This window comes from Phascolarctos cinereus, unplaced genomic scaffold (genome assembly GCF_003287225.1).
Source record: "Phascolarctos cinereus isolate Bilbo 61053 unplaced genomic scaffold, phaCin_HiC Scaffold_726;HRSCAF=1367, whole genome shotgun sequence".
Lineage (NCBI taxonomy): Eukaryota > Metazoa > Chordata > Mammalia > Diprotodontia > Phascolarctidae > Phascolarctos > Phascolarctos cinereus.
In genome coordinates, this window is record NW_027556098.1 from 396458770 (window position 1) to 396470942 (window position 12173).

At 46.4% G+C, this 12173-nt stretch overlaps 1 protein-coding gene across 1 annotated transcript in view; it reads left to right on the forward strand.

Annotated features, from left to right (window-relative positions):
* The window catches only part of NPHP4 (nephrocystin 4), a 170957-nt gene that overhangs the window by 7068 nt on the left and 151716 nt on the right, over window positions 1-12173 (forward strand). The window contains 5 exon segments of the mRNA XM_078145734.1: window positions 2080-2100; window positions 6386-6440; window positions 8034-8137; window positions 8140-8189; window positions 10403-10555. Of these exon segments, the coding sequence (XP_078001860.1) occupies window positions 8056-8137; window positions 8140-8189; window positions 10403-10555 (285 nt within the window). The 5' untranslated portion in view covers window positions 2080-2100; window positions 6386-6440; window positions 8034-8055.

Genomic DNA, 12173 nt, shown 5'->3' on the forward strand with positions numbered 1-12173 from the left:
CCAAATAAGATCAACCTAGCGTTGCCCTCTGGGGTCCACTGTGGGGTGGGAATGGCGCTGAGTTGATCAGCATTGAGGGCCTTCTTTGTGCAAGGCACCTGCTAAGACCTGGGGACACAGAGACATTTGTTGATAGGCACTGCCTTCGAAGTGCTAGCTTTATTGGAGATAGAGAGCAAATACCACACAGTGTAATTTGAGGAGGAAGGGAGCCCCCTAAGTGAGGGGATTTAGGAAGGTAGTAGCACTTGAGTTGAATCTTGAAGGAAGCTAAGGATTCTGAGATGGGCAGGGGTTGATGGAGGAAGTGGGGGACAGCCTGTGGCAAGATAAGCAATCAGGTGATGGAATGTGAAGTTTAAGGAATATCTAATAGGTCCATTTGTTGGGATGTGGCACAGTGGACAGAGCTCCAGGCCTGGTGTCAGGAAGACCTGAGTTCAGATCTGGCCTTAGATCTGACCCTGGGCAAATCACTTCACCTTGTTCGCCTCAGTTTCCTCAAATCTGCGAAATGAGCTGGAAAAAGAAATGGCAGACCACTCCAGTATCTTTGCCAAGAAAACCCCAAATGAGGTCACAGAGAGTCACACATGATTGAAAAAAGACTACAAAAGGTACATGAATGGGTACAATGTGAATTAAGTATGTATTGACTAATTCAGTCAGTCCCTGTCTCTTAGACAACCATTTGCAGATGGCAACTGGGCGGGCCCATAATTCAGTGGGAGGAGAAAAAATGAGTGGCCTGGATTGGACTTGAGAAATTACATAGCACTTTCAACAGCACCAAGCTGCTCACTGTGGCAAAACCCCTTTTCAATACCAGCGTTTTCCAGTGCTCCTCCTGTGGATCATAGAATACCACTGTCCCAGAAGAATCAAGTTTACAGGTGCCCCAAAGGTCAGTGGAAAGACACATGGTGGGTGCCAGAAGGTGCTGGAAGGATGTAGCATATCCTAGAGTCAGAGTATCTCAGAGCTAGAAGGGAGCGACGTTTCCAATAAGTGACTGTCCAGCGTTTGTGTGGAAACCTTCCGGGAGGGGGCATTCATGACATCCGTTGACAATCCATTCATCTTCGGATTGCATTGTTTGCGAAAATATTTTTCTTTGAGTCAAGCTGAAATTTGCACCTCTGTGCCTATCACTCACTTCTCCTAGCTTTGCACTTTGAGACTAAGCAGAAGAGATTCTAATCCATCTTGAACAGCCTTTTCCCAGGTACTTGAAGGTAATTACCAGGTCTGTCCTCCACAGCCAGCCTCCTCCAAGTCTCCCATTGGTGATTTTCTCCTGGAGCTTCCAGTTTGTGGAAAGGCCCAGACCAGCCTTTCTGTACTTCATAACCTTGTACTTGTGGTGGGCACCTTCCCCCTCCCCCCCATCCCGCCCCAAGCTTTTTAGTTCTCTTTTGTGTGCTCCCTGAGGGCAGAGAGAGCCTTTTTGCTTTCTTCTATCTCCTCAGCTGTTAGTACAGAGCCTGGCACATAGTAAGCACTTAATAAATGCTGTTTTCTTCCTCTCTCCTTCCCTCCTTTCCTTCCTTCCTTTGTTTCCTTCCCTCCCTTTCTCCTTTTCCTTCCTTTCTTTTGTTCTCTCCTTCCCTCTCTCCTTTCTTCCTTCCTTTCCTTCCTTCTTTCCCTTCTTCCTACTCTTCCTTCCCTTTCTCCTTCCTACTTTTCCTTCCTTCTTTCCTTCCTTTCTTCCTTCCTTCTTTCCTTCTTCCCTCCCTTCCTCCTTTTCTTCCTTCCCTTCCTCCCTTCCTCCCTTCTTTTCTTCCTCCTTTCCTTCCTTCCTTTCCTTCCTTAACAGCCTGAATTCCTTTGATTTTCCTATGGCATGGTCTCTAATCCTTTCCCCAGTCTAGTTACCCACTTCTAGACGTGCTCCAGTTTGCATGGTAAGAGAGGAGGGAGCATTTCTTGTGGGAAATTTTGGGACAAGCATGTTCCAGGATGATAAAGGTCTTTTGGTGTTGAGGGGAAGATGATTGTGTGATCATATCAGTTCTCAATTGCCAATATTAAACAAAGAACTGCTACCATTTCAAAGGTTTCTTTTTTTTTTTCTTGCAGGAGCAGTGGGATGAAGGAAGGGTAGGTATTATCAATGGCTCAGTTTACAACAATATTAAAAATACTTAATAGCTTTCATCAATAGCTGGTTGATAGGCTCATAGCTTTAGAACTGGAAGGGACTTTACAGACTGTCTAGTTTGGGGCTCTTAACCTGCAGTCCATGGATCTCATGGGGGCTGGGCTCCAAGGGTCTGGGACATGAAAAGGGTTAAGAACTCCTGGTCTAGTTGAACCCTCTCTTCACAGACAAGGAAATGGAAGCCTAGAGGGGTTGTGATTGAAACCACAGGTTCTTTTGACTCGATATGTAGAGGTTTTGCCATTGCTTGATTAGAAATAAAGCAATGATGTGGTTCTAGGTTCTCCAGGGAGGAAAAATCCTGGCTGGTGAGAGAGGAGCCAGAGGTATTAAGTGCCAGCTCTGTGTAAGGCACTATGAAAAGGTAAGTTGAAGATACAAAGAAGGAAAGATTCAGGCTGTAGCCTGGAGCTTTTAATCTATTCATGAGATAATCGGACCCATGTGCTCATTCTAATGCCAGGTAGAAAGAGTTAGTGTGATAAGAGAAGCAGGCGGAGGGCTCTTCTAGTTGAGAGGAGAGATCAATTACTTCCAGTTTGTGTGGGCATGTTTGTGTGAATGAATCCGAGATGCCTATATGGCATTTGAGTTGGGCCTTGAGATATGGGTAGAAATGGAGGAGTGGAGCCTGAAGGAATGAAGAGGCATTCCAGGTGAAGGGCACCCAGTGGAAGTGATGGCAAAGACTCAGGGAAGAGCTGGGGTGCTGAGGGAAGAGCAGATAGTCAATTTGGCTGAAGGGTGCCATGTCTGAACCAGGTAACAGTTCCTATTTCTGTAGCCTTTTACAGTTTGCAAAGTATTGTTTCCCCCATTTTACAGATCTGGAATGTTAGGCCTAGAGAGGTTAAGGATTTTGTTGTAAAAGTAGGTTGGAGCCTTAATTTCTACCTCCAATTCATTTCTGCTCAATATAGAATTTTACATTATTGATAAAATGGGGATAAATGGATTAAGAATCGGTTGATTGACAAGACACAGAAGTAGTAATTAGCAAATTAAAATCTACCCAGAAAGAGTGCTTTAGTAGAATGGCGCAAGGATCTGCCCCCTTGGCTCTGTCTTGTTTGATATTTTTATCAATGATTTAAATGGAGATGTGGATAAAATACTTCCCAAATCTGCATTTGACATGAAGCTGGGAGAAATAGCTAGCACATTGGCAGCAAAATGAAGATCCCAAAAGATTTCAACATGCTGAAATGATGGGCTGAAATTTCATCTGAATATATATAAAACCCTAGATTTGAATGAAAAAATCAGTGGCATGGGTGGGAGCCATGGATAGTCATTGATGCATTTGAAAAAGACCTCGGGGGCTGTTGCTACAAACTCAGGGTAAATCAAGATTGTGATACGTAGTCAAAAAAAAGCCATCAATCTTTTTTTTGAGCACCTACTATGTGCCAGGTGCTGGGGGTGCAAGGAAAGGCAAAAACAGCCTTTGCCTTCAAGGGGCGACAGTTTAGTGAGAGCGAGAACATACAGACAACTCTATACAAACAAGACATTACAAAATAAATTGGAGATGATCACAGAAGGATGGCACTAGATTTAAGGGGAACAGAGATAGGCCTCTTACAGAAGTTACAGTTGGAGCTGACTGTGGAGGGAAGCCAGGGCATGGAGATAAGGAGGGAGAGCCAATGAAGGGACAGCTGAGTCTGGAGATACAATGTCCATGTGGAAGCTACTGCAAGAAGGCCATTATTGCTGGGTCAGAGAGAACATGGAGGGGAGTCATGCATAAGAAGACTGGAAAGGCAGGAAGGGACCAGGTTGTGAAGGACTTTAAAAACCAAACAGAAGATTTTGTGTTTCATCCTGAATATAATGTCGAGTCATGGGAGTTTGTCGAGTTGGGGGAAGGGGGGAATGAGTGAGTGTGTGTGTGTGTGTGTGTGTGTGTGTGTGTGTGTGTGTGTGAGAGAGAGAGAGAGAGAGAGAAAGAGAGAGAGAGAGAGAGAGAGGGATACAGAGACAGACAGACAGACAACAGACAGAGATAGACAGAGACAGACAGACAGAGAGACAAGAAAGACAGAGAGAGACATGGTCAGACCTGAACTTTAAGAAGATTGCTTTGGCAGCCAAGTGGAGGATTGACTTGGAGTGGAGAGACTTCAGAGAGGAAGACTTCCAAAGGCTACTGCAGTAGTCCAGGTATGAGGTGATAAGGGCACCAGGATGCTAATAGTGACATAGACGAGAAGAGGGAGTTTATGAGCGATCTTGCGACGGTAGAATCAATAGCACTTGGCAGTCCATTATATACAACGGACAAGGGAGAGACAGGCATTGAGAATGTCACCTGGGTGACCGGGATGATAGTAGCATCTTCAGCGGTAAAAAGGAAGTTTGGAAGAGGGGAGGCTTTGGGAGAAATAGAATGAGTTCAGGCTGGGGCATGTTGAGTGTAAGATGTCTACTGGACATCGATTTCAAGATATGGCAGCTGGAGATGCGGGTCAGGAGAGAGGTTAGGGCTGGATTAATAGATCTGAGAATCATCAACATAGAGATGATTATTGATCCCAGGGGAGCTGGTGAGATCACATCCCCAAACAAAATGTTATACAGGGAGAACAGAAGAGGACCAGGAGAGAGCCTTGGGGGACATCCACAGTTAGTGGGCGTGACGCGGATAAAGATCCCCCAGAGGAGAGAGACCCAGGAGAGAGCAGTGCCATGAAAACTTAGATGGGAGACAGGACGTAGAAGAGCTTCTTAACACCAAAGGCTGCAGAGAGAAAGGTCGAGAAGGATGACCTAACATACCAAAGGCTGCATGTTCGGAATGAGGGGTGGTAATGCCATTGTACTCTGCTCTGGCCAGACCACGTAGGAGGATTGTGCTCACTTCTGGGTGCCACGCGGAACCTGACTCGTGGGAGATTGTTAGCCTGAAGAAGAAAAGGTGGTAAATATTTGAAGGACTGCCAAATGCAAGAAGGATTAGAATTGTTTTTGCTTCATCTTAGACTGCAGATCTAGTGGCAGTGTGGAAGTAGCGGAGGTTGGTTTTTGCCCAACACAAGGACACATTTGTTAACAATTAGAGCTATCCAAAAAAGGGCATGGGCTCCCTTGGGAGGTGATGAGTTCTCCATCACTGGAGATCTTCAGAGGGAGGCTGGATGGATGCCTTGTTGGGGATATTGAGGAAGGGGAGATTGTTCAGATGTGGGTTGGAGCAGATGACCCCCGAGGTCCTGGTCGCCTCTGAGGTTGCATGATTCCATAATGTATGATTTTGAGCACATCTTTTCTCTTGCCTGATCCTTAGTTTTCTCATGTCTGAAATGAGAGGGTTGGTCCCTTCTGGCTCTAAATCAAATTTAAGGAATTTTTGGGCCAGACCATATCCTGTATTGGATAGTGAGGCCTATTGACAAAGACAGCCTAGCTCTTAGGTATTGTACTCTTTTGCAGGACTGGAGCTGGGTTTGGGAAATGGTGGGAGGTGAATGAGGTTCTGGGAATCAAGATTTCAGAAACGGGTTCAGAGGAACTGGTGATAAGGGAGAAGAAATCCTGCCTTGGGGTTAGGGAAATATTGGAAAAGAGGAAGAAGATTCTTAGCAGCCAGGCTGCTTCCATTGTAACTCTAGAAAAGCATTCAACTAGTGGAGAATTTATTTTGTTGGAACTATTCTTCCAAGTTTATAATGGAAACCAATAAGGACATGGGAATTTTTATAAAAAATATGGATATCACTTTTTAAATATCACCTTCATTTCTTAATGGTAATACCTATCTCACCCAGAGTACCATCCCTTATAACAAGGAATTTTTAAAAAAGGGAGGGGAGTACAAAGGAGTATTTTAGTAATGCTAACCAACACAGTGTCAGCTGAATCTGTTATAGGTAGCATTTAGAAAATGGAATCCTTTTAAATAATATGTTTTATGACCCATTTTACTAGAGTTTATTTTGCAAAGAGTGATCCCTATCTTTTGACCATCTTTTTTATATTTGAAGATGGGGCTGTATAAATACACAGGAAGCACTCTCTTTTGTGTGCCTCAAACCTGTCCCAACGCCATTTTTATCCTCTACCTAACTACCAAGGTGATTTTTCCAAAGCGTGATAATAATAACAATAACAACAATAATAACTAGCATTTATATAGTTCGACACTGTCCTAAACACTTTTACAGATATCTTGTTTGATCCTCACAACAACCCTGCAAAGATCTTATTATTTCCATTTTACAGTTGAAGAAACTGAGGCAGACAGAAGTGAAGTGACATGCCCAGAGTCACATAGCTGGTAAGTGTCCGAGGCTGGATTTGAACTCAGGTCTTCCTGATTCCAGGTCCAGCACTCCACCCACTGCACCGCTTAGCTACCGTAAATTAGACCATGTCATCCCTAGCTTAGTGAGCAACAGTGACTCCCCATTGCCTCCAGGATCAAATAGAAAATCTTCCGTTTGGCATTTAATGCTTTTCCTAATCTGGTCACTTCCTACCTTTCCACTTTTCTTATGTCTTATTTCCTTCCCTGAGCTCCGTGATCCTGCACTGAGGAACAGTGGCCTTGCTGTTCCTCAGCACGACACTCCATCTCCCATCTCCCACTTCTAAGCTTTTACATTGGCTGTCTCCCACCCCTGGAATGCTCTGCCCCTTCACCTCCACCCCCCTCTTTTTTCTTCCGTTTCATTCCAATCTCAGCTTCTGCAGGAGGTCTTTCCCGGTCCCCTCCCACCCACCAGTGCCTTCTCTCGTGGGTTATCTCCATTGTATCCTATGTATTTGTATTCATTTGTGTTATTTCTCCCATTAGATTGTGAGCTCCTCAAGGCCCGGGGCCTGGTTTTGCCTTGTATCCCTAGCACTTCACACAGTGCCTGGCACATAGTAGGGACCTGATCAGTGCTTGTCGACTGACTGGCTGCCTTCCTACTAGTCCATTCTCCTTGCATGATATATTTCTTTTATGCATTTGAACATTTTCTTATCGATATTTATATTTATCTGTGCACATGAAACAAAATTCCATGTTTTTTACACTGCTATTCTCCTGGCGATGTTTTGTGGTTGTAGTCATGGAATGCTTCAGTCTCCAAAGAATCCAAATGATTTGAGAACCGACCATGTAGTTGTGATAAGGTTCACATTGAGGGGGAGGGAGGCAGTGAGCAAATTCAATCTGGGAAGGCTGTCAGCTCCAAAATGAATGACCTTAAAAAAAAAAAGGTGGCCGAGTTGAATAGCAAAAGCAGAGAATAACTAATTGATGGGCGACCTATGTGCTGCACTGGTATCTATGTGATGCCAAGGCAGTAAGCACTTAGCACAGTGCCTGGCCCACAGTCAATGCTTAATAAATGCTTGTTGACTATTGACCGACTAGAAGAAGACCCCTGGGATGTTGGCTTTCCCTGTGGTGGATTTATGGGAGGGCCCAGCTGGGATGGGGTGGGAGCTGCTCAGCTCTTGAAGGAGACTCCTTGAGGGTCAGGTTAATACCTTATTATTTATTTTTGTATCTCTCCACTACCTGGAAAGTGGCTTTGCCCTTAGAAGGTGTGCAGTAAAGGCTTATAGCTAAATGAATAGTGCCAAGTGAGGTGCTTCCCCCTGTTGCGTGGCTTCTCAGGTCCTAACCAACCCTATCACAAGGCTCTTAACGGGAGGAGAGACACCGAAGCATTGTGTCAAATCAGAATCTGCTTAATAGGAGAAGTATTCAAATCACTCTGGTTGCAAGGAAGTCAGCACCCTGACCTGTGTGCCTGCCTGCACCAAGCCCACCTTGGCGGTGAGGAGGAGCCCTTTCCTTGGATGGGGTGGCATGAAAATGAGTGCTATTGCTGTGTTAATTTTGCTTGCTCTTCCTTTGACGTGAATGGCACAGGAGGGACCCTGGAACTGCAAGGATGGCTGAGTGGCAGCGAACATTCGTACAAAACCTCTTAGTCCCCCCCCACCCGCAGAGAGGGCGCCAGCTTTCCAAGGAGTCGCGGCGTTCCAGTGTGTCCTGAAGTGGCTGGATGGCCTGCAAATGAAACAGGTAAAGACACAGACGTGCTGTTATTTGGTTCAGCTGAGATCAGTTTGCAAGTTAACACATCTATTTCAGCTGACTCTTGTGTCTGTAACACTGTGCCCACTACCCTGGGTCCCAGTTGTATTCTGAGACAGAGTGACTGCCTGTCAGATGGACAGTGAAACTGGAGCGCTTTTGAAAACCAGTGGTAGTGTGTGTGCATGTGCACACACACACATGTACGTGTACGCACACAGTCCAGAGCCTGTGAGCCATGTTGTTTTTAAGAGATGGGCTTGCTTGTGCTATTTCTACCAAACTGGCCTTTTCATGTTTTTTAATTAAGGCCGGAATCATACAAAGCTGCTGGGCTTCCTCTCAGCCTTATTAGTGTACATATGAAAAGCCCTTTTGCTTTCATTCCATCGGAGTTTTCCCAGACTCAGGCAGGGCTGGTTCTGTCGCTCTGATTCTGACAGATGTCCTTTAGCTGACAAAGAGCCTCTGTGAGAGATTTTCTTCATCTTCTGACATTTCATACAGATCCCACATGGCTTGGACTCTCTGACGAGGCAGAACATCCTGCCAGTGCAGACAGGATACCGTATTGCCCATCCCTGACCCGCACGGGCAATGATGTGCTGTTTCTCACACTGGGCTTGGGGGATTTGCTTCGTTTTTGCTCTCTGTGTGACTTGGCATCTGTATTGTTGGAGCTTATCTGTACATTTTCCTTAGTGGGGACTCAGAGAGTCTAAAATGTGCCCTGACTATCACGCTGGAACAGCACTGTCGTTCTGCAGGGTCTGGGGATGAGCAGGAGAGCCATTGGGAGGCCAGTGCAACGCGGTAAAGAAAGGGCCTAATTCAGAAGTTGTTCCTGTATAAACCTCGTAGCTATCCAAGGTGACATTAAGTAAAACAGGGTCAGCTTCTGAGAGTCACTCCTTCACTGTGTGTAACGGTGGCTCTGACTTCAGACCAAATGTGGAAGCTGTTACATGCTCATTTTTGACCCTTAGGAGAACCTTATTAATGATTTCTAGGCAGTTCTTTCTTATAGATATGAGGGGAAGGGAATAAGAGTTTATCTGGTGCCTACTGTGTGCCAGGCACTGTGCTAAGTGTCTACAGACATCTCATTTGACTCACACAACCCTGGGAGGTAGGTGCTGTTATCATCCCCATTTTATGGAGGAGGAATCTCAGGCAGACAAGGGCTAGATGACTTATCCAGGGTCACATAGCTAGTGAGTGTCTGAGACTGGATTTGAATTCAGGTCTTCCTGACTCTAGGCCTGGGGCTCTATCCTCTGCTCCATTTATCATTTTCATTTAGTTTAACTTGATTGCATTCCTTCTGAACATTTTTAATTCATTTAAAGAACTAAAATTGATTTAATTAAAATAAATTAAAGTGCTTCTTTAATTTGGGCGCGTCATTTATGAACCCTTTTTCTTTCTTTTTTTTTTTTTTAGGCAATTAGGGTTAAGTGACTTGTCCAGGGTCACACAGCTAGTAAGTGTCAAGTGTTTGGTCTGAGGCCAGATTTGAACTCAGGTCCTCCTGACTTCAGGGCCGGTGCTCTATCCACTGCACCACCTAGCTGCCCCTATGAACCCTTTATCTTGGGATTTTAGATTTATTGGATCCCAGATCTAGGCCTGGCGGAGGCAGTGGGATGTCTTCCAGCCCTCATTTCATAGAGTTGGGAGCTAGGGCCCAGGGTGTTGAGGTACCTTGCTCTAGGCCACACTGGTAGTCAACCCCAGAGCTGGACTCTGAACCCCACTACTCCGATTCCTGATTCAGGGCTCTCTCTGTGAGACCAAAATTTAAAGTCGAAAGATTCTTCTGAAAAAGCAGGTTGTTTAAACAGGGTCCCTGTGGCTAATGAAAATCTTGGGAGTTGTTTGGCTCCAGGGGCGGAGAATAAGACAAGAACTCTTCTCTGCTCTGTTGTTGGGCATTTCAGCTGCTGGCAGCAAGAGCCTGCAGAAGATGGCTGTATGTGAACCAGCTTACTGTAAATATCCAGAGTGGCAGAAGCCACGGGTTCCTGGGCTCTCCCCTGGTTTTCTGATTGCTTGGCCCCAGATGAGGGTTTAGCCTCGATTTCCCCCTTCCCGGAGGAGCTCACTGTCCTAGCCCCAAATCATTTGGGCAGGATTCCTGGCACAGTGGCACCTGGTGGACCCCGGGCTCAGGGGGCAGTCTTGTGCCTTTTGCCTTCCAGAGGGTGCTGGAGGCACTGTCCGGTGTGGAGTACCATCTCCGCATCTCTCTCTTTGACGTGACCTATCGACACTTCTTTGGGAGGACGTGGAAAAGCGCAGCGAGGCCAGCGAAGTCCATGGTAGGGGAGCAGCCCAGGACTGTCTTCAATGAGGTAAGGCCCAGGGATGGCAAAGGAACGCTAAATATGGGGCCTTTCTGGGGGTGGAAGAGAGTGGGCTGGGGCTCTTTGGGGGCAAAGCCCCCTATGGCCACTCTCCAAGGAGATGGGGCATGCCCCCCCGGGTTCCCAGGGGTCATAGCAAGTTTCGTGGGGGCACCGCTCCCAGGACTTTGTTCTGTCCTTCTCTAATGCACTCAGCACGTGCTATTGTGTGTTACTGTGTTCTCTGTACTCATTGGGATGACAGAGTCGGGATCCAGAAAGCTCTAGACAGGCTAGGATTTGACTGAGTCTAATGAGATGAAGTTCAGCAGGTATAACGCTAAAGTGTTATAATCGAGTACCAAAAACCAGCCTCACAAAGATATGATGGGAAGAATGGTCAGAGAACAGTTGGGCTGAGAAAGATCTGAAGGCTTTAGTGGCCCACAAGCTCAATGTGAATTAGCAATGTGATGTGGCAGCCACAGGAGCTAATGCATTCTTGGGCTGTACTGAGACAGTCAGCCCTGGAGTAAGGGGGTGCTCATCCCCGGCTGTCCTCATCACACCTTCTGCACTGCTGTGCTTACTTCTGTGCGACATGCTTCAAGGGAGAATCTAGAGCAGGGCAGCCAGCAGCGGGGAAAGAGTGTGATCATGGAAATAGCACCTGCTATGCGCCAGGCTCTGTGCCACGCACTGTACAAACAATATCTCATTTGATCTTCACAACAACCTGCAAGGTAGGCACTGTTATTGTCTTCATTTTATAGTTAAGGAAATTGAGGCAAGCAGAAGTGAAGCGACTTACCCAGCGTCACCTAGCTAGTAAATACGTGAGGCTGGTTTTGAACTTGGGTTTTCCTGACTCCAGGCCCAGTGGTCTATCCATGCAGTGCTGCCCAGCCAGGTCAGGGCCTCGAGTCCTTGTCATCTGGGGATCACTTGAATGAACTAGGGGTGTTTAGCCTGGTAAGACAGGGCTGGAGGGGATGTAATAGCTGTCTTCAAGTATTTCAAAGGCTGCCCTATGGGAGAGGGACAAGGCTTGTTCTTTTTGGTCCTAGAGGCCAGAACCTGGAGAAGCTGGATAGAGTATCATAGAGGCAAGTTAGGCTTGATATCTGAAACAACCTCCTAAGAGGTGGAGCCCTAGGGAGTTGTCCTGGGCCGCCCCGAGGAGGCGGGGGAGCCCTCCGGAGACGCCCTCGGCCGCCCCAGCGGGGAGTCATCCGGAGACGTCCTGGACTGCCCCGAGGAGGCGGTGGGTTCTGCCTCCTTGGAGCTCTTTACACAGTCTGGCTGACCAGCACCCATACTTATAAGGGTATATCATAGTGGAGCTTCCTTTCATGTACGGATTGGGCTATATGGCTACTGGAGTCCCCTCCAACTCTCAAATTCTGTGATTCTTCCTTAATTCTAGGTACTTTTTTGTCTTCTCTAAGTTTGTGTTTCTCCCAGTGCCCTGGCATGCCATCCTGTACTCAGTAGGCACTTAGTAAAGGCTTCTTAACTTAAATTACAATTATATTTGGTTTAGAAGTAGGCAGGGCCTTAGAGGTTACCTTTGTTTCATCTAATCCCTTCGTTTTCCACATGAGAGATGACGTGGCTATCCCCAGGC